Source organism: Pararge aegeria, chromosome 4 (genome assembly GCF_905163445.1).
Source record: "Pararge aegeria chromosome 4, ilParAegt1.1, whole genome shotgun sequence".
Taxonomy (NCBI): domain Eukaryota; kingdom Metazoa; phylum Arthropoda; class Insecta; order Lepidoptera; family Nymphalidae; genus Pararge; species Pararge aegeria.
Genome location: NC_053183.1, coordinates 18,457,577 through 18,480,493, shown reverse-complemented (window position 1 = coordinate 18,480,493; position 22,917 = coordinate 18,457,577). Strand labels below are relative to the sequence as shown.

The 22,917-nt window shown below is 34.9% G+C and overlaps 1 protein-coding gene across 1 annotated transcript; it reads left to right on the top strand.

The window, feature by feature from the left end:
• The first annotated feature begins 682 nt into the window (after nt 1-682).
• On the top strand, nt 683-22,181 carry LOC120637563 (cytochrome P450 6B5-like). The gene is made up of 4 exons (XM_039909401.1): nt 683-1,486; nt 17,138-18,464; nt 20,867-21,019; nt 22,045-22,181. The coding sequence occupies exons 1-4, from the start codon at nt 683-685 to the stop codon at nt 22,179-22,181; spliced, it is 2,421 nt and encodes an 806-aa protein (XP_039765335.1).
• Nucleotides 22,182-22,917: the final 736 nt, after the last annotated feature.

The following is a 22,917-nucleotide window of genomic DNA, read 5'->3' as shown; positions in this document are numbered from 1 at the left end:
TGTGCTTCCAAGGTGTTGGAGTGGCAAGCACCGGTAAGCCCAGCGTCGGTCCTCCGACCAGATGAACAGACGACATAAAACTTGTCGCGAAGAGCCGCTCGATACAAGCGGCCCAGAAGCGTGGAGCTTGTAACGCTAACAAAAGACCTATGTCCAGCAGTGGACGTCAATCTTATATATTCGTAATTTCGTTTATTTTTGTTTGTTTGTACCTAATACGCCTTGAATATACTGAACTGATTTACACCATTACTTCGCCAAAACATAGCTAAACTATTACGAATGAATGAATGAATGAATACACTTTTATTGTACACCAAAGAAAAAAAAGTAGTTACAGAGATATAAATACATATCAAGAGAGTACAATTTGGTGGCCTTATCGCTACATAGCGATTTCTTCCAGGCAACCAATGGCATAAAAGTAAAAAACATAGAAAAGAGGTAGGTGGTGCAATAAATAATATTTAAAATTATACAAATATATAAATAATATATTATATATATTTATTTACTTTATTCGTTTGGTATAATAAATTATAAAAATAGCGCCCTCAAAAAAATAGATATTAAAACACGGAAATTACTTGCAATAAAAAAGGCACATCAACAGAAAGCAGAAGTTCAAAGGCTATACTTACCGATAACAGAAGGAGGCAGAGGTCTTATTAACGTAGAATACATGTATAAATCACAAATAGTTAATTATAAGCAATACCTAAATGTGAAAAGTGACCATCTAATTGAAGCAGTAGTAAAACATGACAGGGGTAGAAATAAATATTCAATAATCAAAGAAGCACAAGAAATAAAAATAGAGTTAAATTTAACGCATAAAGACACACACTCCAAAAAAGAGATTAAAGATGCAATATTGAAAAAGCAGAATGAATCATGGCGAAACAAGCAGTTACATGGACAATTTCCCAAAAAAGTATTAGACCAGGCAAATGTTGATCGGGAGCGTTCGTTTAGATGGATGAAAAAACAGCAGGTATCTCCTAGTATAGAGTCATCAGTATTTGCCATTCAGGACCAAGCTATTATGACCAGACAACATCAACGTGATATACTGAAAGAACCAGTGGACGGAAAATGCCGCCTTTGTGCAAGTAAAGATGAGACCACGCAGCACATAATTTCTGGATGCGAAAAGTTGGCAGGGAACTATTATGTCAAGCGACATAATAACCTTGTCCAATACGTCTACTGGTGTTTGGCCAAAAAACACAAAATTGAAGTTTCTGACCTCTGGTGGAAAGAAGCGCTCACTCAACCACAAATCAAAGAAAATGAATCCGCTAAAATTTTATGGGAAATGCCCATACAAACAGATGTCACTGTGACGCATAACAGACCTGATATAATATACATCGACAAAAAGAATAATAAAACATTTTTAATTGATATAACAGTACCATCTGATTACAATATAGGGCCAAAAGAGATTGAAAAGTTGAGTAAGTATCATTTATTGAAAACTGAAGTCAGTCGTTTGTGGAATTCTAAAACGACTGTTATTCCAATCGTAGTAGGTGCAACAGGTGTAGTTGCTAAGAGTATTACAAAATATATAGATAAGTTAGACTCGAACATTGACATCAGCATTCTTCAAAAACAAGCAGCCATACATACATCAATCATTCTCAGCAAAGTCCTAGGTGACACTGTATTTGTACACAATACTCAACCAGACCAGCGCGTACAAAACACACAACAACCATCAAATACTCAAATGTCTTCAAGGATACCAGGCCCCTCAAACATTACTTACACACAAAACACGCGGCAGTCACCAAGCGGAATAAATAGATCTTACCCAAATCATACACAGACTCATCACAATAGACGACGAGGGAAACGCAGAGGGAGGAGAAGAAGAAGTACAGAACACCATAATATAGATATATAGAAGGGGGTGTAGATATCTTTTTTCCTGTGAGTTGCGGGACGGGATATTTATAACAGCCGACATAGGAAGTCGAGAAAGTGAAAATCACCGAATAAAATAATTATATATATATATATATATATATATAATATATATATATATATATATATGATATATATTTAATACGAAGTGACACGGCTATTATTTATTTTCGAAGAAGTGGGATAGCCTTAAGAAAATTGGAAAAATGTAACCCAAAGTAGTAAAAATATGCCTATAAAATAGTTTAATTGGTATGCGCTAAGAAAACTAACTAACTAAGGTACATGATTAAAGTAGTAGATAATATCATTTATTTTTATACTTTTTTTTTTAATTTTCAACAGTATACAACAGTAACAGTAAGTCTCGCTCCAAAGTCCTAATCCAAAGGTTGCCTGGCAGAGATCGCTATTAAGCGATAAGGCCGCCTTTTGTATTCTACTTCTGTCTTTGTATTTCTATTGTTTTTTTTCCTAACTTCATTGTGGTGTACAAGTAAAGATATGTATAGGTGAAAAAAATAATAATAGTGTAAATTATAACAGAAAAGCAAAAAACCTTATTAAAAATTTATTAAAAAAAATAAAAACCACTCCTCCGCTTGCGGGGCTTTTAAGTATCCAAACAACCGGCGCGGCGCTGCGGTCAGGGCTCCGCAGTGAGGAACCTCCTCACAATACGTGCCGTTTCAAGAATTACTGCACCCTATAGGCCGTATAGGTCCCTTGATCTAACAACCAAGCGAAAATTTCTTAAGATATTCGTTGAGACTTACTCGAGAAGGCTTATTATTACCATCAAAAGTTTTCACAAGTTCGTTGGAATATATCTATCATAATAATTTATTAAGCCGCAATAGCAACTTTTGTGGTCTAAAATTTGATTAAATCGCCGGTGGAAACAAAAGTTGGTTACATTAGTGTCACAGTAATTATTCTTATTTAAATAAATAGTTTTAACATCAAGAATATTTATTAATTATACAGTATACTTTCTAATTGAAAATTTCATTTAGAAATTATCGCGATTTTTATAAATTTAAGGACTACACCTTAACAAACCATTTAGTTTCAGAGATACATTTAATTGATAAAAGTTCTTTTTAAAAATTACACCTGCTTTTAAAAATAAGAACTTAAAAAAATTGTAGAACAACACCTAAATGGAATGCCACACATCTTCCAAATAAACAGTTCCTACGAGATGCATAAAATAAAATAAAAAAAAAGGGACGATGGCAGACAGACAGATATAAAACCATATTCAATTATTTTTTTATATCTGAAGTATTTAAAAATCCGAAAGTATCATCTCAAATTGTTATTCCTTTCATATTTAAATCCACTACACTTAAAACCTTACACAAAACCACAGTAAAGTATTTACCGTTGAGTTAACTGAAATAATGAACGTTGACCTACGCTATTAAAAATAGAAACGAAATGCAATTCAAACATTTACCGTGACGCTACATTCACGCTGCATATTTTAAAAATTGTGATATTGTTAACAATTTCAACACTATTGTCTTTACATTTATTATTCTTAGTTTATTTTTGACTTTTGGTAAGTGTTTAAGCATTATGCAATCTAATATGGCTAACCTGTTTGGAGTATGAAACCCCGTTTATTGCTTTATACGCGGCATCGAAAAATTACTGATAGTATATATAGTAACGTAAAACACCATGTTATAAAATAAATAAATAATATTATATAAATTTAAATTGCATTTAAAAAAAATCGGAACCGACAGGATTTGAACCTCTCTCGCATTTTAAATTGATAAAATGTGTATTGCCTCCAAGTTTTCGTGAAAAAACTATAAAGCTTATAAAATGATAACTAGCCGGAAAACACGAATAAAATGAAATTTTCTAAAAATGAAACCTAGCTAGATCGATTTATCGCCAACAAAACCCCCTGTATGTATTTCATGAAAATCGTTGGAGCGATACTCCAATTATATATATATATATATATATACAAGAATTGCTCGTTTAAAGATATAACATATAATCGGAGAAGCGGTGGTAGCCTAGGTAGAAGTGGGTAAGGCTTCGGCTTTCCTTTCGTGGAGACCGTGTTCAAGCCCCGGCACGCACCACTAACTTTTCGGAGTTATGTGCGTTTTTAATTGAGGCAATTTAAATATCACTTGCTTTAAACGGTGAAGGAAAACATCGTAAGGAAACCTGCATGCCTGAGAGTTCTCCATAACGTTCTCAAGGGCGTATGAAGTCTACCAATCCGTACTTGGCCCGGGGGGGGCGCAGACTACGGCCTTAAACCCTTCTCATTCTGAGAGCCGACCCGTTCCCAGTAATGTGTTGGTGATGATGATGATACTACGGCAATACACACATCGCCATCTAACCCCAAAGTAAGCGTAGCTTGTTTTATGTGTAACTAAGATGACTGATGCATATTTTTATGAACAATATACGAAAATACTTATAATATACAGATAAACTCCTTTACGCTGAAAAACAAACAATTTCCAGATGTGGAAATCGAACCCACAACCTTGGACCCAGAAAGCGGAATTACTGTCGACTGCGCCAATCAACCGGCCGATTAATAAATATAAATAAGTTAAAAGGTTTTCTGACAAAGCTTAAAGCATTAAAAACAATAAAAAGTGGATTTCTTTATAATATTATGTAAAACAAGTGTCATACTTAAATTTAGGGCCCCAGTGCGGATGAAGATTTATGACGTATACGCGGGGTGTTTTCCAAAGTCGGCGAACTCGACGCTAAAGTAGGATACAAGAGATTTGCTTTAGGGATAACTCGTAAGTAACTTTGATTTTTACGGCTTCAGTTTTGATTAGCGGAACCGAGAAATGGGGCCGCGAAATGAAAGTAGGTACTTTAACTAGCTATTCATACAATTATTAAGGTTTTACTACGTTTTTCTAATATTAAAAAATAACTGATTGGCTCCTTCTACTAAAATATTACACCATTATCGTCAACCCATTACCAGCCCGCTACAGGGTATGGGTCAGCTTTCAGTATAAGAAGGGTTAGGCCCTTTTCCACGACGCTGGCCTCGCGCACATTTAGAGCCTTCATAAGCCTTTGAGAAAATTGTGGAGAACTCTCTCGTATACAAGCCTCATACCATACGCCTGAGTCAGTATTAATAAAGACAATAATATTACTTAAAATAAATAAGAATATTCGCGGTGATAGCCCAGTGGGCTGGAGCTCGACTTCACTTTCGAGGGGGCGAGTTCGTATCCCAGCACACCTTCAACTTTTCAAAGTTATGTGCGTTTTAAGTAATTTAAATATCACTTGCTTCAACGATGAAGGAAAAATCATCGTGAGGAAACCTGCATGCCTGAGAGTTCTACATAATGGTCTCAAAGGTGTGTGGAGTCCACCAATCCGCACTGGGCCAGCATGGTGGATTAGGACCTTAACCCCTTCTCATTGTGGGAGGAGACCCGTGCCCTGTAGTGGGCCGGTAATTGGATGACGTGATGATGAAGAGTATATGCGCGCATACACATAAATTATATGCACATCTTATACGGCATGTACGTGACGGCATAAGAGAGTGATTCTCGCGTACAAATAGATTGCTAAGAAATGGACACGGAAGTATGGAAAATAAAGCCTAATATTTATTATTGTTTATTCTCGTTAAAACAGATAATAATATTATGCAAACACTATTATGGTAAGCTTGTGGCAAAACAAACTCGACCCCGGCAGTTGGCGACGTACTTAACTAAAGATGTAAGTAAGCAACAAGAAAAACTGCGCTTAGGCGACAACTTTGCGCCCCCACCGAGCGTTTCATTAAAACTTTGCAAAAGAATTAAATTACACGGACAAAACAAATCCTTTTAGTACATAAGATTCAGCTATTTTTATCTTTTACAAATAAAAGTAGGTATTTTTGGAACGGATTTTATTAAATTTGAGATTTTTTAATTTCATTAAATTTTATTTCATTTCACGTTTTACATTAAATTGAATTATATGGTCGGTATTGATATATAAACCAATCTCATTTATAAGTACAGTCTTGGAAATGATTCGCATGATACACTTTTGTCTATCTAGACAAAATAACGGACAAACTATGTCTGTTTGATAGACATCAGAGCAAAAAATCTTTGAGAAACACTATATTATTTACAAAACAAATGATATATTAAAATAGTCTAAGCTTATAGGTATATATATATATATATAGGTATGTATATACTTATAGGTTATAAGCTGCTCGAATGTCATTTACCTAAAAAAAATCTTAATGCACATTAAACCATACGCAATAGATTAAAAAAACAACGTGCGTGTACTCATGTACGCGTTAGAAGTTATACTTCTTTTGCGTAACAAGATGAGCATCTTTTCAAAAAATTTATCTTTCGCCTTATTCTACTTTTGTAGACACTAACAATACAAAAAAGGTATTGTTTGAATTATTGAAAGTCAACTGTCAAACCTTTTTTAGAAAACAAAAATGTTGACTATAGCTAACTTCAGGGTGTCGGTTTTTTGTGACGGTGGGCGCCGCATCGTAAAAATTTACTCTCACCATTTTTCCCTAACGCGCCAAAAGAAGTGTAACTCCAAAAAACGTATTTACAGGCTTCTTTTCTCTCTCTTTTTATTTTCTATAATTAAATTAATGTTTTTTTATAACCTAATAACTAATGCCCGTTTTCACAAACGACGAACAAGGCAATACCTTACTAACTAACGGCTAATCTAGAAAATCCTAGGCGTTACTTAGTTACCTCAACTATTCACCAATAGTTATACCTAAGAGTGTCACCACTTTGTTGAAACTTTTTTTCTAAACGTTTTTTTTAGACATCGCCTGTATCATTATAGTTCGTTTTAGTCGATTCCTCGGTTTACTGAAAACGGGTTTTAGATACGTAACTTGCTTAGACGTCACTGGTGTACTTAAATAAGAAAAAATGTGCTATTGTGGAAAAAAGATAACTGTAGGACTAAAATTGGTAACTCAAATTATTATACTCGTCTTTTTAGTTAAAATATTTTTCGTGGAACGTCATTTTTTGCAGGTATTATCTAAAAATACGGCCGCATTACACTGTGGAGGGAGAGGTCGGTCGTAAATCCACTTAACACGCCGTTGAGTAAAAACAATGGCCAGCGACGTGACTAAGCCTCTTTTTTATTTGCCAGTGACAGATTTGAACTTGAAAACTCTGTTTATAGTGTAATCGGAATCGGTATACCTTGTGATATTTATAAACACAAAAATACTTTCACTCGCCGTTGGTTGTTTATCTATTTGACATTTGACAACAAACCGAAATATTTGAATTAGCCATAGAGCTTATATAAAGTCTAGTCTGTGGCTAGAGAGTGACGTTTTAACAAAGAAATCTACTGCTCGGACTACACATAACCGGTTATACCTACTATGGAACGGGAACAATCATAAGTTCTAATAAATGAGAGCGAAATGCTTTACTATTTTCGTCAGTGACAATCCAAATAGAAGTTTTGGAGCACCACAGAAGCACTGTTTCAGCACTATGGTAGGTATTGATCTAATGTAGTGTTTGTATCCTCATTGGATTGTTGTTACTTCAGAATAAACTACAAATTCAACTATACTTGCATTAGTGTCCTGGAATTACCTGAAATTTATTCAAAAACTCTTTAGAAGGTATACCAATATATGCATTAAGCTTAATCTTGTTTCAGGAAGCCACCAGAAGGCCGTACTTCACTACTTCACTTCGCTTCATTGGCACTGATGATGTCGCGGGTCCATCTTGTTATTAAATAGGTGATTAAGAAAATCGATCCACTGATGATTATTTAACGATTGATCTGGAACCATTTTATATTATCTTATCTAAAATACTATTAGTTAATCGATACATGCATCTGTTTTTTTAGTTCAAGTACAAAAATCTTAGAAAGACAACTAACTTTATAATTGCAATTTTTTTTCTCTAAGTTTATAGAGTTTTGATAGTCAAATCCTTCCTTCGATTAAGATTGTACAAATCTTATTCAAGGGTAGGTATGTACTTATTTCATACAGAATAAAGACTAGGTACTTTTTGAAGAGACTCGAAGTAACCATTAAATACTTGATATTTATTTTAAATGAAATATAACACATATTAAATTAATATATCTATTATATATATATTCCATTGTGATTAGACATTTAAATAGTGTTTATATCAAATACATCTCTTAGATAATTGATGTAGGTAAACCTTGATCCTTTTAAAACATCGTGAGGAAACCTGGATGTTTGACAGTTCTCAAAGGCGATTGAAGTCTATCAAACTATGGCCTACTCCAATCTCACTGTGGGATGAGATCCGTGCCTTGTAGTGGGCCGGTGATGTTTTGATTTATTGTAAGAAAAAGAGATAGACTTGAATAATAACCTACTTACCTGCTTCTTAGACGTTGTTCATATACATTAGAGACGAAAACTTTGCCCAGCATTGGGACTTTAGTAGCCTAAGGATAATAAATATTAAAATACCGTCAAAACAATATTGTCCTGAAAGTTTTAATGATGTTACTTGCATTTAATAAAATACGAAGCTACAAAGCTTGCCAGAACATAAATTTATGCAGACAGACGTAAACTTGACGGCATCTGCATAAAGAAGCAGCTCATTAGAATGATATATGATAACAATAACAAATTGCTTTGTGCCGCGAGACGAAATTATGTCTGACGACGAATTTAATGGATTATCTATTCATGTTGTTCATTTTGATTATCTCTTAAGAACATTATATTAAGTATCTTGGAGAAAGCTTCGCGATCTTTTGCAAACTGAGAATTTGAGTTTCAAAATAATGGAAATTTTATTCATTTATTTAAGTTAGTAATATATACGTGCTATATATAAATAAATAACCAAGAATAAAAATACTGGTAACAAAACATATAAACGAATATAGGTTATATGACGGCCTTATCACTGATAGTGATCACATCCATGCAATCAGTATAGTACGGCGAACAAAGAGTTCAATTGGTGGTTGGTGCACAGACAAAAAAATAATTATTTAATATAACAAAATATTATTTATTTATAACAAAATAATAGCAACAACATACGCAATTAAACTTATATAAAACTACGCGCGCGTGTGTGTGTGTGTGTGTGTGTGTGTGTGTGTGTGTGTGTGTGTGTAAGTATGAAATTACTTCTGAATATTTTATACTCTTGCCTTAAAGAATTTGAGTTAAGTTTTTTTTATATTTGTCAGTATTTAATAAAGCAATTGGAATAATTTACCAATTTAGTTATTTACTCAAGGACAAAGAAAATACTTACCTTTGAACATTTACATTTACATGTATGTTATGTGAAGAAACATGAGAAGATTTCGACTTACCAGTGATAAGTGAGAAGAAGATGAAGGTGTGAAGATGTGAATTTTGTTTCCGAGATAAAAACATATTAAGTATTTAAATTAGACGTATGAATTTATTTTTGAACTTTAACAACTAAAAAGACACGTAGAGAGAAGCAGTAGCCTAGCAGCTTCATTTTTGTGCCTTTTGGAGTACAGACTTTGGAACTGTGGGGTCCGTAGGCAAGAGCTCTTTTCAAAGAATTTTCGAAAAGGGTTATCGAGTCTACCGGTGATCCTAGAGCGGGCAGTTACCTTGGCCAACGAATTAGTTTGACCATCCAAAGGGGCAATGCTGCCAGCATCTTAGGAACTGTGCCTCGCTGCGGTGGCTTCGAGGACGTTTTAGATTTTATTTAGTTTGTTTTAGGTTATATTTATAAAACAATTATTTTAAAGAATAAATAAATAGTATAAAAAAAAAAACAATTTCCCGTAGAGAGTGAAAAATAAATATTTTCGTTCGCTTTCAAATTCGTGTCGCTCTTTTATAGATTTTTTTAACGGAGTCCTTTAGGGAATTTATTTTTACCCATAAAATATTTTGTACTCGCGTTCGTTAGGCAAGCACATAGCACCCAGGGCGGTAATTTATCTCCTAGCCTAATTAGGTTCTGAAACAAGGTCTATTTATATTCTACAACTTATCTACGGAGCTTCACCTTACTAGACTAGTTGACAGAAAGCCTTAAGGCCATTATTAATAAATCGACATTGAGTTAAGAATTGAAAAATTTAATTCTATAAGAATTTTATGAAATAAACAGTTTACACAATTGTTAAAATGCCAATCAACTTAATATCTGCCACATATCAAGTTATAGTTATCAAAAGTTTTATTAATTACCTTAACTTTACAAAATTACTAAAACAGTAACGTTATTTGTAACATTAAGATGCGATGCGGATATAATACTCAAGGCGAACATAATTATTTATGATTCTATTTACCGTGAGTGCATCTTAAACATTTTCTTTAAAGATTATTGCTATTATTATTAAACTCTTTATTTGTATACCACAACATTAACATATACAAATAATAATAAAAACAGAAACAAATCGAAAGAAGTAGTAAAACAAAAGGCCAACGACTGAAATCAAGTTATGCATTCGCACGATACTTGGAAACTTGATTTGACTACTTATAATTGAAGGCCGATTGGCGCAGTTTGCAGCGACCTAAGGTACTATGCGCGTGTCGGTCTTTTATCTTCAATAGGGTCGTCAAACACCTAGAATGTTTTGAATTCGTTTGAATGGAAAAATAAATATGCTTCTTTTGATTTAATATATTTACAGGGATTTATAGGGATTTATTTATATTTATTTATAACGTTATACCGCTTCGTTACCTAAACCGTAAAACTTTGTTCAAATGTATTTTCTATAATGTATCTACTTTGTTTTATAGGTAAAGTCTAATATAGTCAGTCCGTCGGTGTGTTATAGGATACACTTTGGAGAGTGTGCTCAGGAACTATATACCCCCTCCTCACCATTCTATCATCAAACTGCAAGGCACTGGGCGGGTTTTCACCCCTAAGTTTATATCCGAAATACTCTCACGTAGCGTTTTGCATCTTCTTTTCTTATACGCATGGTTAAAAACACCCTTCCGAGTTCTGTGTTTCGTTTCCTTATCGCTTAATAGCGATCTCTGCCAGGCAACCTTTGAATTAGGAAAAAAAGAAGAGGAGAATAGACTGCTGGTGGTACAAATATTAAAATACATACACGCGAATAACTACATGCTAACACATAAACTAGTGTACACGAATAGATAAAAAGTAAATAATATAATTAATAAATAAATATAAAAATAAACTAATATATATAATAACAACACTTACATATTTAAATACTATAACGTACTATAAATGAGTTAGTATATACAATTATACATGCTATTAATAGTCGTTGACAATATAATGGGCCTTAACTGCTCTTTTAAATGTTAGATCAGATCTTAGGATTTTACTTTTAGCTGCAGGGGTTAGGGAATATTAGTTCATTCAACATGGCTTCGTTTAAAACCAAGTTTGTACTTTTTACAGATCTTTACTTAAAATTATATTTATTGGCCAAGCCGTTTGGTGTTTATATACAAGGAAATCAATTATATTTCCTCTTGTTAACTGTAGCATGGATATAAAGTTATACCGGCTAAGTTTGTGTGGGCTTCTTCTTAGACCGGGACGCGTTTGGAACCCTCGTAGCTTTAGTTTTAAGTTTACGAATGTGGTTATCGCCATCATCTCACTACCGTGTAATTCTTATGTACGCATCAAAAGTGCCACCTGTGGGCCTACTTGAATAAAGATATTTTTGACTTTGACTTTGACTTCCAAGTCCAAAGAAAAATAATATTATCGTCTGAACTAAGATTAGGTTAAGCCGCTACGTTACCTAAACCGTAAAACATTTCGCTTTGTTCAAATGTATTTTCTCCTATTTCAATAATTTTTCTCCTTTGTTGTAAAGGTAAAGTCTTAATATAGAGAGTCCGTCGGTGTGTTATAGGATATACTTTGGAGAGTGTGCTCAGGAACTATACATCCCCTCCTCACCATTCTATCATCGCACTGCAAGGCACCGGGCGGGTTTTCACCCCTAAGTTGTTAATATCAGAAAAATTCGCACGTAGCGTTTTGCATCTGCTTTTCTTATACGCATGGTTTGGAACACCCTTCCGAGTTCTGTGTTTCCTAATTCTGACAACCTGGGTATCTTTATAACAAGGGTGAATAGGCATCTTCTAGACAAGCGCGTCCCATCTTAGGCCACGACTACACTTTTCATCAGGCGAGATTGTGGTCAAACACTTATCATAGTTAAAACAAAAAAAAAATGTAAAAAAGGGTTTGTTGATTTCACGATTACGATTTCCGTGCTCCATCGGAGCTCAGCCTTGCCAGTTTTATTAATGCTATTGGGGTAAATTTTCAACAGTCGTACATTTAAAGTGATCAAGTAATAACTTTTATGTCCGACGTTTATCAGCGTGTGCATGCAACGTCCGTAGAGCATAATTGAGTTGTGATTGAGGACCTCGCTCCGCATTGAGCAATTTAAAATAAACACGGTCATTACGGAAGAGTTATTAAAATTAATCTTCTGACACATAAACACTAGCTGGAAAGCTAAATAACCCGTTCTGGAGGGACTGGGTGGGTTCACATGCACACACACGGAGCAAATAGTATTAAATTTTAATTTTTTTTTTTTAATTTAATAATTATCATTATTCATAGTAATTTTTAATTAAATTTTTATTTTTTATTTTGTCTTTTAATTTTATATTTTTGACATGCCATTTGAATAAATTTATACTGTATTTTTAATATTTTATTCGATATTGTATATTAAGTAATACTACTTGTTGTTTTTAATGTATTAATATGGGCTTTGCCTGAAATATATTATATATTATTATTTATATATTTTTTTTTAGGTTGCTTTGTGGTGCATTTGCTACTCTGGTAAAGTTTAGTGTGTAGGTAGGCATCAGTATCTACGCTAGTGCATTACGCTAATTCCTGTAAACTAGTCGTAAGTTGGAAATAAATAAATAAATAAAGAATTATTATTATTATTATAAATAACAGATACCACCAGCCGACTTTGTTCTTAATAAGTTCTTTCTCACGGTAACGAGCAAGTGGGTCACCTGTTCATAAGTGATCACCGCCGCCCATAAACATCTGCAGCACCAGAGGAGTCACCGATGCGTTGCCGGCTTTTAAGGAATTTGTTTTATCCGCCTCTTGAATAACCCTAGATTGTATTTGAGGAAACACATCAGATGGGAGATTGTTCCATAATTTGCAAGTGCGCGGTAGAAATGATCTGGTTTCAGTTGCATATAAATCCTGCCAGGAAGGTCGTACCTACTGTACCGACAAGACAAAGTGTACTACCTACTGACAAAGACGTGTCGACTAGCGATTTAGTGTTCAGGTGCGATGTCGCCTAGCAACCGATTACGAGTATGACTACCATCCAGGTTAGCCCGCTGCCATCTTAGACTGCATCATCGCTTACCACCAGGTGAGATTTCTAAAGGGCTAACTTGCAGTTGAATAAAAAATAAAGAACATACTAACTTTTTGCCGATTTAACGCCGATTTTATAAAATGTGTTTTTTTAAATATATTCATAATATTCGTAATTCCCTACGATTCCACGTAGAGAATTACATAGGAATAATTTTGTATATGTGAATCCAAACTGTCACCGCAGCAAAACGAAAAACATGAATACAGTTGCGAAAAACTAGTCAATAAATAAATAAATATACTACGACAATACACACATCGCCATCTAGCCCCAAAGTAAGCGTAGCTTGTGTTACTAGAATGATTGTTGAATATTTTTATGAATAATATACATACCTACATACTTTTTAATATACAGATGAACGCCCAGTATAGAAAAACATTCATGTTCAACACACAAACATCTTCCAGTATAAAAAAATATATACTTACTACCACAGTACACACCTCGCCATTTGATGCCAAAGTGAGCGTGGCTTGTGTTATGAGTACTAAGATGACTGATAAATATGTTTTATCTTATCTTATCTTAATATATATGAATCTCCTGTCACGATGTTTGTCCGCGATGGACTCCTAAACTACTGACCCGATTTTAAATTAAATTGGCACACCGTGAGCAGTCTGGTCCAACTTAAGAGATAGGATAGCTTAAATCTTTAAGTAAAGTCACAATTTTATTTTATTGCAAATTATTTGTCTGTAATTAATTGACAGTCACATGTTATATATATATATATATTTATATATATACAACTATGCTCATTTAAGGCTTAGCGATACTGAATACTTTAAAAACAAAATCAAACGCAGACGAAGTCGCGGGCAACAGCTAGTGTATTATATACATAAATACTTATACAGATAAACATCTTGACACTGAAAGCATTCATGTTTATCACACAATCATTTTGTGGTTTTGGAAACCAAGCTCACATCCACGGCCACCATCCACATTGGACTCGGAAAGCAGGGTCGCTTCTCACTGCGTCAATGGGCCGTCTAAAAATTACCGGGAATGACGTCTTAACGTGCACTCCGAGACACGAAAGATGACACTCTGAAATGCCAATAACAAGTTTTGGCTCGTCGCGAGATCCAAACCCAGGAACTCGATATCCGTAGATAAACATGCAAACTACTACACCATTGAGGCAGTCAGCTTTGTTTAACTAATTAAAATTAATACTAATACTAATACAACAGCTGTTATTTTATATCAGCAGTGAGAGGGACACGTGATCAACCCTTATCCGGGGAAATTGGCCGCCCAAATAACTCTTTACGCACAAAACTCTCCGTGGAATCCGAGATTAGGATAAGTTGGGGAATTTGCCCTCCGTAGCGATTCGGCCACTAAAAGTTGATTAGTTATCTGATTTCTGTTGAGCAATTCCGGAAAATTACATTGTGCAAACGATGCTTCGCCTGTGTGAATTTGGCCCAAGTTAAACTAAAATTTGGTAAAATAGATAATGTTTATCTATTTAACTAATTTTAGTTTAACAGTCTGGCTTACTGTTTGCCATTTTTATTGTCTTGGAAAATAATGGCCATGCGTATTAAAGTACATATAGACAAAATCTTCTTAAGCGTCAGATTTATAAGATGTATTGTCAATTTTTTTTATAGTTGGACCATTTATTCTTCTTCTTAGCCCACGTTAAGTGTGGTCGGCACATTTATTCTCCAAACTTGAGTTTTGTTTTGACTCATTTTTACGACCTGTCCCGTCAAGCCATCAAACCTCCATGGTAATTAAGTTTTACTGATGGTATATAATCAATATAGTTGAAACTCTAGTGTCTCTGAAATTCTGTAACAGTAAAGAAAAGTAGCGGTGATTCTAAGTGGGTATCATATGAAAGACTTTGATAGTAGAATACCATTCACTATGACAAATTTCAAATCCAAGATGGCCGCCGCCAGAAAATGATAAATTACATTTTTTTATCTTGTATTTTAATTATTTTAACTTATCGTTATCTTTGGTATTTTATATCTTTATTAACAATAGAACATCCGCCAAAGTAAATCTTTATGGTATTTTCAGGACATATACAAATAATTATGAAGGATAGGTATGTTTCTTGTTAGGGTACGTTTTCCCATACTGTCTGGTGAATTCTCGGTGAACGAAAAACAAAACATTCTTTAAAGCCTTTTTGTGCCTTTAATTTTATTATTATTTATTCATGTTACGCTGATGGAACCGCACGCTACGAGAATCTATCTCTTGTAATTCCTGTTTATATTGAATTACATCCAGTAATTGAATAGTATGTGTTTTATGCACAGCCACTACTTTGGTAAATATATTCGACTAGGAGCACAGGACCTTGGCCTTGATGTCGGTCGCAAGTCGGACCAAAGATGTAAATGATAAATTATGAGGTTGATGGTTTTTTTTTTTTTTATAGGCCAGCGTTTGACGATAATGATCCCCGTTAGAAAGCAATGATGAGGTCTAGGTTGGAGCACGCTTGCCTAGAAAAAGCCTATTCACTATAGCCTTGAAGGTACTCAAATTATACGTGGCAGGAAACACAGTTGCCGGGAGGGCGTTCCACATCTTAGCGGCACGTATCAGAAACGTGGATAAAAAACGTTTCGTGCGTGTTGATGGAATATCAACCACATAAGGATGCCACCGCTCACGGTGTCTCGCTGGTAGACTTTTACAATAATTAATATATATCTTTATAGTGTAAATAACTAGGACGGGTGGCTAAACGTGGTCTACATGGCACGTAGTCGCAAAACGTCAACTCAATAAAGGTAAAACCCGATCCAGACCGATCCGGCCCTCGTGGTACCTAATCGATCTAATCAAAGTCAAAGTCAAAGTCAAATATTTCTTCCTTCAAATAAGCACATAGATGGATGGCACTTTTGATGCGTACATTACATGTAAAATATTACACGGAAGTGATTTGAACCGAACCTTTTGTTTTTTTATGTTTATCGAGCGCTTGACTGCAATCACACCTGATGGTAAGCGATGATGCAGCCAAAGGTGGAGCGCGCTTGCCTAGAAGATGCCTATTCACTCTTGATTTGAAGGAACTCATGTTGTAAGAACTGTGGAAAATGGAAGCTGGAAGAACATTCCAGATCCTAGCGGTGCGGATCAGAAACGAAGATGCGAAGCGCTTCGTACGCGTCCGCGGTATATCGACCACGTAACAGATCCTTACAGTGCCTCGCGGTTTGATGGTAAAAAGGCGAGGGGGGAACTAGATCAAATAGTTCTTGAGCAGACTCCATGCACGATCGAACTTGAGCTTGGTACAAGGTGAGAAGCTGTTCAGGCGTGAAGTACCGCTTGATATTATTGAGGATACTAAGTTTCTTGCCAGCTGTTTTTGCCCTGGGTTCGATGTATTGTCCACCTAAATAAGAAAATGGTATGGTAAAGTACGCTAATTACTCAGTACCATAACTTTAATGGGTAATGTAAAAAAATACATAACTAACTGAAGTCTTATGTATACTTATGTTGCAATCAAAATTATATTTTACGACTTAAGTGGTGTAATAAATTATCAAGTGTAGCATTAAAAACCCAGTTATTAAAATTAAGTATACTTAGTGATAGTAATTTATTTCCTTGTAAAATCAATTCAGGTGTCATTAAAATATAATTTAACACAAACGCCGAGTGGATCCATTTTAACTATAGTATATCATATCAATGCATTTTAGTCTCTTTTAAATTTAGTATAACGTTGACTGTCGATTAGGTCAGTGAAATCATAATGGTAATGTTTATTATATTACTAGCTATATGTATTGTTCTAGTGTTTATAAAAAAAAATAGAGATTACTGGAATAAGCGCGGCATTATGCAAATTGACTCGAACGCCTGGCATTTTATGGTTGGCAAATGTGCGTTATCAGAAGTATACAAAAATATATACGACGCTCATCCTACCCAGAATTGTATTGGGACATTCGTTGGATACAAGCCAGTTTTGATTCTGAAAAATCTGGACGACATACAAGCGGTTTTACAAGGTGATTTTCAAAGTTTTTACGGTCGTGGATATAAAACGAATCCTAAGGACACTTTGGCGGATAATCTGCTTTTGATAGATGACTACGCCCGATGGAGACTTGTGAGACAAAAAATTTCACCGATTTTTACCGCATCGAAACTGAGAAATATGTTCGCCACTGTAGACCGATGTGCATCGGATTTTGTAGAGTTTATTGAATCGAACCAACATGCAAAAGAAAACGTTTTTGAAGCTCTTCGTACTTACATTTCTGCATCAATTAGTGCATCTGTATTTGGCATCAATTCCACATCTCAAAATACAATGATAAATCCAATTTTAGATATCGGCTGGAATTCAACGGAATCAGTTATAGTTTTTAACATCAAGTTTGCAGTATCAAATATTTTTCCAAAGTTATTTAATTTACTTAATTTAACGACTTTTGGTGAACACAAAGATTTTATTGTTGGATTAATGAAAAAAGTTTTAAGCAGTCGTCGTTGTATGACGGCAAAGAGACACGATTTCATAGACGCTTGTTTGGAATTGCAAAAACAAGGTATGATGGAAGATTCTTTGACTGGTTTTAAGCTTGATGCTACAGATGAACTATTAGCAGCACAAGCATTTTCCTTTTTCGTGGCTGGAGTTGATACATCTACAAATATGATAAACTTCACACTACTCGAACTATCTAACAATCCAGTGATCTTGAAGCGACTTCATAATGAAATAGATAGAATTTTTGAGTATTGTAACGATAAAGTTACGTATGAGGATATACAAAAACTGGAGTATCTAGAAATGGTTATAAATGAGTCAATGAGAAAGTATCCACCGATAGGGTTGATGCAGAGAATGTGTATGAAAGACACAGTTCTACCCAGTGGAAATTTAAAAATTGAAAAAGATATGATAGTTATCGTACCAATTTACGGAATACATAGAGATGATAAATACTTTAACAAGCCTGATGTATTCGATCCAGAGCGATTTAGTACTGAAAATATTTCAAAAATAAATAAATTAAGCTATATTCCATTTGGGGAAGGAAATCGTATATGCATAGGTAAGTGTTTATTAAGTGATTTTGTATCGATTAAACTGATATATTCTTCTTAACTTTTTTTTATCTTTGCAACAATTCAATTCAATTGGTATTTGACTATTTCATTTTAAAAGTTCCAGCACACCAAGTACACTTAATTCGACTAAAGTTCAGAAACTGATCTCAGATAGACAAAAGAGTGAATAAATATTTTAAAAAAAATCACTCATCATCATTTCCATCTATTACCAAACCACTACAGAGCACGGGTTTCATCTTAAATGGGAAGGGTTTAGACCGTAATACACCAACGGTTGCCAAGTGTAGATAGGTAGACTTTCACTCGCCTTTGAGAATTTTATTGAGAACTCTCATAATGCGTACAGGTTTCCTCACGAGACTTTTATTTACCGTTAAAGAAAGGGATATTTTATTGTGTAAATAAATCTGTAAAATTAGAGCTTTTTCAGGAATAGAAATAGTTTTTATAATAGGATAATCATATGATGTATCGCATGAGAAATGACCTAACTGATGATAGACGCACTCGCATCTAAAAATATTCTAAATAATATTTTTGATATTTAATTAGTAATTAAATAATTGTATTCAATTATTTCAAGTAGACCTTAATATAGGTAGGTTATTCCAATTAGAAAATACTTCATAATAATAACAAACTAACATTAATATGTAAAAAAAATGTAAGCCGTCTAACTGTTCACTTATGGGACATGGTACCCAAATGCGAACGCTATTGCCCCTTTGAATTACTAGACTAGAATTGCAAAAAAAAAATTGTATTCATACTCTCGAGTTATTCATGTATTCTAACCCAATTTGACAATACCTTTGCGGGCCAGCAAATCTTTTTATTCCCTAAAAGGTTCAAGGAGATTTTAACTCTACTACTACACACATTTGACCTTGGCTTCACTTGCATTCCGGTTCACTTGTGCTCGGGTTAAACTTAAGTTAACTTAAGTTTTTAAAAATACTTTTTTGTGATATAAATAATAAAACAACCTGTTGAATTCGAAGTCAGCTTATGGAGGAACTGGTCCCTATCAAATATTGAATTCTTAGCTAATTTTTTTTTAAATGAGATTTCCACATTTTCCTACTAAGCCGCCCCACAGTTTTGCAAAGCGTCAGTTTAAGGATCTGGATGTAACGTAGGCTAATATAAAATTTGGTGTTAAAGTGTATTTTGGAACTTCAACATCTAATTATTTTCTTTGAAGTCTACCGAAACGCATTTGTGCAGCTCGATGGGCTACTTCCTAAACCATTTTATGCTGAAAGGAGCTGCCCAGTAGTGGGCTTTTAATAGGTGTAGGAGTTATGACCAAGATTATTTCTATAACTAGCTCAGTAACAACTCTATTAATTAAATTTATGTTATCACTTGCTTCGACGGTGAAGGAAAACATCGTGATGGATCCTGCATGCCTGAGAGTTCTACATAATGTTCTCAAAGTCTTGTGGAGTCCATTGGGCCAGCGTGGTGGACAACGGCCCCTTCTTATTGAGGGGGGTGACCCGTGCCCTGTAGTGGGCCGGTAATAGGTCGATATGATGATGGTTTGTCCTGACTTTCACACAGTTACTTTGGAATGTATGACGTTTATTACAATACTATCCCAAATATTGACATGATATACAATAAATGTTAAGCTGAAATTAATATATCTCCTGATAAGAGGCACATTGAGTATAAACCTTCAGCTTGTAAGAGTCAAACTGGTGAAGTTTACACTCCGACGTACTCGTGCCCATATTCCAAACTTCCAACTGGAACTTCAGATTTAATTGCGAGAAAAAGAACAAAATATAAATTGCACCGTACAGATTATTCTGATATTCGCGGTTCATGTAACAAACTAAGCTTAATGTTCAATATATTGATTTATTTTATTTAAGCAATAAACTTACATCATAATTTTTAATTTAAGTCTCATAATATATTAAATCATTTATTTCTCTCCGTATTCATTCTCTTCTATTCTCTTCTCGAGCGGGTGAAGATCAATATCTACACCCATGTACACCCAACAATAGAATATCATCATAGTAAATAAAAGCTGTATTTGACAGTTTGACAGTTCAAAAATAGGAGTGCTCCGATCGTCACCAAACTTTACAGAATTACTAGCCAAGTCAATTCGGAGATTCCCTAAAAGTTTCATTGAAATCGGTTCAGCCGTTTCGGAGCCTATACGGAACATACCCACACACTTTCTCTTTTATATATACTCGTATAGATAGATAGACGTACTTGAAAATAATATATCGCATATTATTATCCCTATTCGCATTTTAGGCCTTATTAGATTATCCTATTTGAGAGCAAGTGGAAAATCTTAGGAAATTAATGTTAATATTCCAAGAAATTGTGTCATTATCGCTATGTTTATTTTCAGGGGCAAGATTCGCGCATCTTCAAATTAAGACAGTGCTGGCTTGGTTGTTGCGAAAATACACAATGAAGGGCTACAATTACACCTCGGAATCCTTTGAACCAAATTTCTTTGGCATTCGCGATTCAAAAGCGCGTTACGATTTGGTTGCTAGAAGTGCCAACGATTATTAACGCTAGAATAAAAATAATAAAATAATATTATTGTTTCAATCTCAATTACGAATATTTTGTACAATTTGTCTGTGTTTGAATTTATTATTCATTCGTAAAAGTGGATAGCTTTAAAACAACTTTCAATTGTAGAGAACATTTTAGTTTTCCAAGAAACAGTTTTGTTTTATTTGCATTTACATTTTAAATTAACTCGTTGTGTTTATGTTTTCCCTCCCTCCAATGTTCCAGTGATTTGTAAGACATTTATATAATGAAACAAATATTTTTTTTATCCAGGACTGTATGTTTTTAACAATTTACGTCTTTCTGAACTGTTATGTGCAATAGTTTAAAAATGCGGGGTCGCGTGTTTCGGAAGGCTATGGCAGGAGTTTGTGCCTTGCAACTCGAAAATACATGAGATTGTCGTAGTCACTCTACGGATTTCTGATGTGGGCAGAATTTTGGCTTAGACGACAGTTGCAACGGGGCTCGGACAGTAGACAGGATATAGATCGGTGAGTGTTTTCGGGAACTGTACAATCTTGTTTTTTTGTCCCCATTCCACCACAGAAGAGACGCCATTAGTGGTGACATCCTTAAATAAATAAAAAATATATATATATTACGACAACGCACACACCGCCATCTAGCCCCAAAGTGAGCGATTCTTGTGTTATGGGTAGATGGCTGTTGAATATTTTTATGAATAATATACGGAAATACTTAAAATATACAGATAAACACCTAGACACTGAAAAACATTCATGTTCATCACACAAACATTTTCCAGTTGTGGGAATTGAACCCACAGCCTTGGACTCAGAAAGCAGGGTCGCTACCCACTGCGCCAATCGGCCGTCGAATAGGCGTTGGAATAATGCCCAAAATTCTTTCAATGCCACATCACATTTATATTTTTTTATAAAAAAAAGCAATGTGTCAAAAAAGCATGTGTGTGTGTCTTGTAGCGACTGTAGCGCCATCTAGTAGGACACATTAATTACATTACATACTTACACTTAGATGAAGTCGATGACTCAAGGCCCATCGGAATTAATAACATCCCCGCGCGCGCCGACGACGACTTCGGTGACAGTGACGCTGACATTTCACGGACACGACAAACCAACAGGCCCAAAGCCAATGATGGCGGGCCCTAGCCCCTAGACAGGGGCTAAAACAACAAATACCAGGGCAGCATAGCTGCCCTGCGAATATGACCCGGGTAAGGAGGCGTTGCCTCGAGGCCCGTACCCCCGACCGGCCTATTGGCCGCTTGCAGATGACCCACACGCGAGATGAAGTGTAGCTTTTTATGACTGCTGCCATGATTATTTCTACCGCCAAGTGTTGCCGCCAAGTGTCCTGTGTTCCGATCGGAAGAGCGTGCTTGCTGTTGTAAATTCAGACACATGAGACTTAACACTAACGCCTCAGGTTACTGGACACAGTGCCACACTTTGTACGACGTGTTCCTTATTTTTGCCCTGCGGAACGTGCTCTGTTTACAGGCAATAGTTATCCACTTACTAAATAGTTGGCCATTGTCATATATAAACGCTGAAAAAATGTGTATCTGTTTTACAAAAATAATGTTCAATTGAGAAACTCCACCTTTCATGGCGATTGAAATTGTAAAAGCGTCTTAAAAACAAAGGAAAGCCTGTTTCCAAGAAACGCAGTTTTCATTCAACGTAATGTGGAAAACCAATATCGTTGGGAGCATCAGGCCGTATTATTTTTCCTTATTTTTTGCGCGAAAATAATATCCGATTGTCATTACGATATTCTCTCCCTTTATGTTAGGGATGAATCAACATTCTTCTGCTATACTGATTTATTGCAATCGGAAGACATCGAGACTTGCGGCTTTGTAAACAAATCTTAGCCTATTTT

Coding starts and splice junctions, on each gene's coding strand:
- LOC120637563 (XM_039909401.1), top strand. CDS start 683: ATGTATAAATCACAAATAGTTAATTATAAGCAATACCTAAATGTGAAA. Junction 1,487..17,137: donor ATCATTTATTGAAAACTGAA/GTCAGTCGTTTG, acceptor ACTGTCGATTAG/GTCAGTGAAATCATAATGGT. Junction 18,465..20,866: donor AGGAAATCGTATATGCATAG/GTAAGTGTTTAT, acceptor GTTTATTTTCAG/GGGCAAGATTCGCGCATCTT.